We start from the raw sequence: 1,909 nt of genomic DNA, 5'->3' as shown, positions 1-1,909 counted from the left end.
AAAGATTTACTTAGAAAACAAGCTGTCAATAATGGGTTCCTGGAAGTAGTTGAATAGAAGCTACTTTGTTTTGTTTTGGTGATTATTATAAAAAGGTAATGATCAGTGAGTTTCTTTCCTTGCAACAGTTATGGACATAACCTTCCAGAGAGTCCATTTTCAAATCTTAATGGATCCAATGGTATTAAAACAGTATTATATACTACAGATAAAACAATGGGGAACATGCCCACTATTTCCAAAGTTTTAACACAAGCATCATCAAAATCTGCTATCGATAAGGAACTTACTTGTTCTATATGCCTGGGTACTTAGAATATTCGTTTTTTTTACATTGTTATTTCAATGATTTATCTGTATTCTAACAACAGACAACAAAATCTGAAACTTCTACCCATAAATCTATGTGCAGATGTCGTTGTGGAGCCGAAGCAATTAGCATGTAGCCACTTATTTTGTTTCAAATGTGTGCCAAAGGTGAGATAAACCAAACACTCATTTTCATTATTAAATCCACATATTTTTTAAAGAACATATATAACTGATTCAGGCTGCCATTTCTGTGAATTCTGTTGGTGCAGGTAATTAAATTGTCTGAGGAGTGCCCTATCTGTGTGCAACACAAGGGCAACCAGGGCTTTAAACTTTCTGCAAGGAGAGATTTACAATTTGATTATTACCCTTGGGAAAGAGAGCCAGTCCCACACCAAATGTGGCATCAAAACAAATGTATTCTAGACACAGATGAACAGAACTTACCGCAACCAATAACAGCCGCAAGCTGAAGGGTAGGTGTTGGAGCATACAGGAAGGGGGAAATAAAATGGAAGACAGTTTGTAAACGAATAGTTGAATGGTGGATAAAGATCAAATCCATCAGACATGCCAGCACGTATTCACGCATGGAACAATCCTCATGATAGAGTGCCGTCTCAAATATAGGTAGAAGCCTGAAAAAAATGAGTCTGGAATTGAAGCAGCAGGAGCATGCCAATTTAAGTGCCAACAACCTGGTCTCTAAATCTTTAGATTGCAATCCATTTCCAAGATAAATTGCTAGTCTAGACTTCATCAAAGCTTCCTCCTCCTCCTTTGCCTCTTTCTCCAGCACATACTAAAAAGCACCAAAATGAAATAACCATTAACTTCTGAACATAAACGTTAAACGCTAAACCCTAAACCCCCATTTTTAATAATAAATCCTAAACGTTAACACTCAGCTACCTTCGAATTATAAAATCTAAAACCTGCACTCTAGAACAGAGCCCTTTGCTGTTGGCATTCTCAAGTCTAAACCCTAGACTCCTAAGTCAGATATGCAGTTTAAAATACATCATTTATACTCTAAACACAATGTTAATGGATCCTTAAAACCGAAATCATGAACCCCAACCTATCGTTGCAGTTTAAATTCTAAGATATGAATCACGAACCTGGTCGATCTCTACTGAACTTTAAAATTCAATCCTGAACCTTAAATGAGGTAAATTAAATACCTCTAAAAGACGATCTTGATCGAAAATGGAGCTGCAAATCTTCTCCTCCACAACATAAAGCATCTTCTCATTCGAGGATTTGCCAAACCCTAATTCGAACATTGCTTCCCTGAGGGCATGAAAACTGAAATCTACAATGCATTTGGCGTAATCCACCAAACTCTGGGCCTCCACAACGGAATTGGCGTTAAGGGCTCGGTGGAGCAGATGAGAGCAAAGTTGTTTGCGGGTACTGAATGGCAAAACAAAACCCTCAGATTTGAGGGAATCCAAAATTCCGCTCAGGGCCCACAGATCTTTGCACTCGGACAGAAAATTGAAGCGGTCTATCCGCACTGAATTGGGATTTTCAAACTGAGCAGGCAGCCAGGAAATTTGTCTACAAATAACTATAGAAAATTCAGAAGATGCCA

General features: G+C 38.1%; 1 protein-coding gene across 1 annotated transcript; it reads right to left on the bottom strand.

Annotated features, from left to right (window-relative positions):
* Window positions 1-713: 713 nt before the first annotated feature.
* On the bottom strand, window positions 714-1,652 carry LOC149187506 (uncharacterized). The gene is made up of 2 exons (XM_089412827.1): window positions 1,497-1,652; window positions 714-1,114 (listed from the first exon to the last, which is right to left on the bottom strand). Exons 1-2 carry the CDS (start codon window positions 1,596-1,598, stop codon window positions 719-721), a joined length of 498 nt encoding a protein of 165 aa, XP_089268953.1. The 5' UTR covers window positions 1,599-1,652; the 3' UTR covers window positions 714-718.
* Window positions 1,653-1,909: the final 257 nt, after the last annotated feature.

This window comes from Pinus tabuliformis, chromosome 3_1 (genome assembly GCF_031772625.1).
Source record: "Pinus tabuliformis cultivar Carrire ecotype Pingquan chromosome 3_1, CPIR1, whole genome shotgun sequence".
NCBI classification, from domain to species: domain Eukaryota; kingdom Viridiplantae; phylum Streptophyta; class Pinopsida; order Pinales; family Pinaceae; genus Pinus; species Pinus tabuliformis.
This window is presented reverse-complemented; position numbering and strand designations above follow the sequence as displayed.

Bases quoted from the DNA above. Each gene is read 5' to 3' on its own strand.
- LOC149187506 (XM_089412827.1), bottom strand. From the start codon at position 1,598: ATGTTCGAATTAGGGTTTGGCAAATCCTCGAATGAGAAGATGCTTTAT. The intron at 1,115-1,496 runs GTATTTAATTTA...GGTGCTTTTTAG, and splicing joins ATCAAGATCGTCTTTTAGAG to TATGTGCTGGAGAAAGAGGC.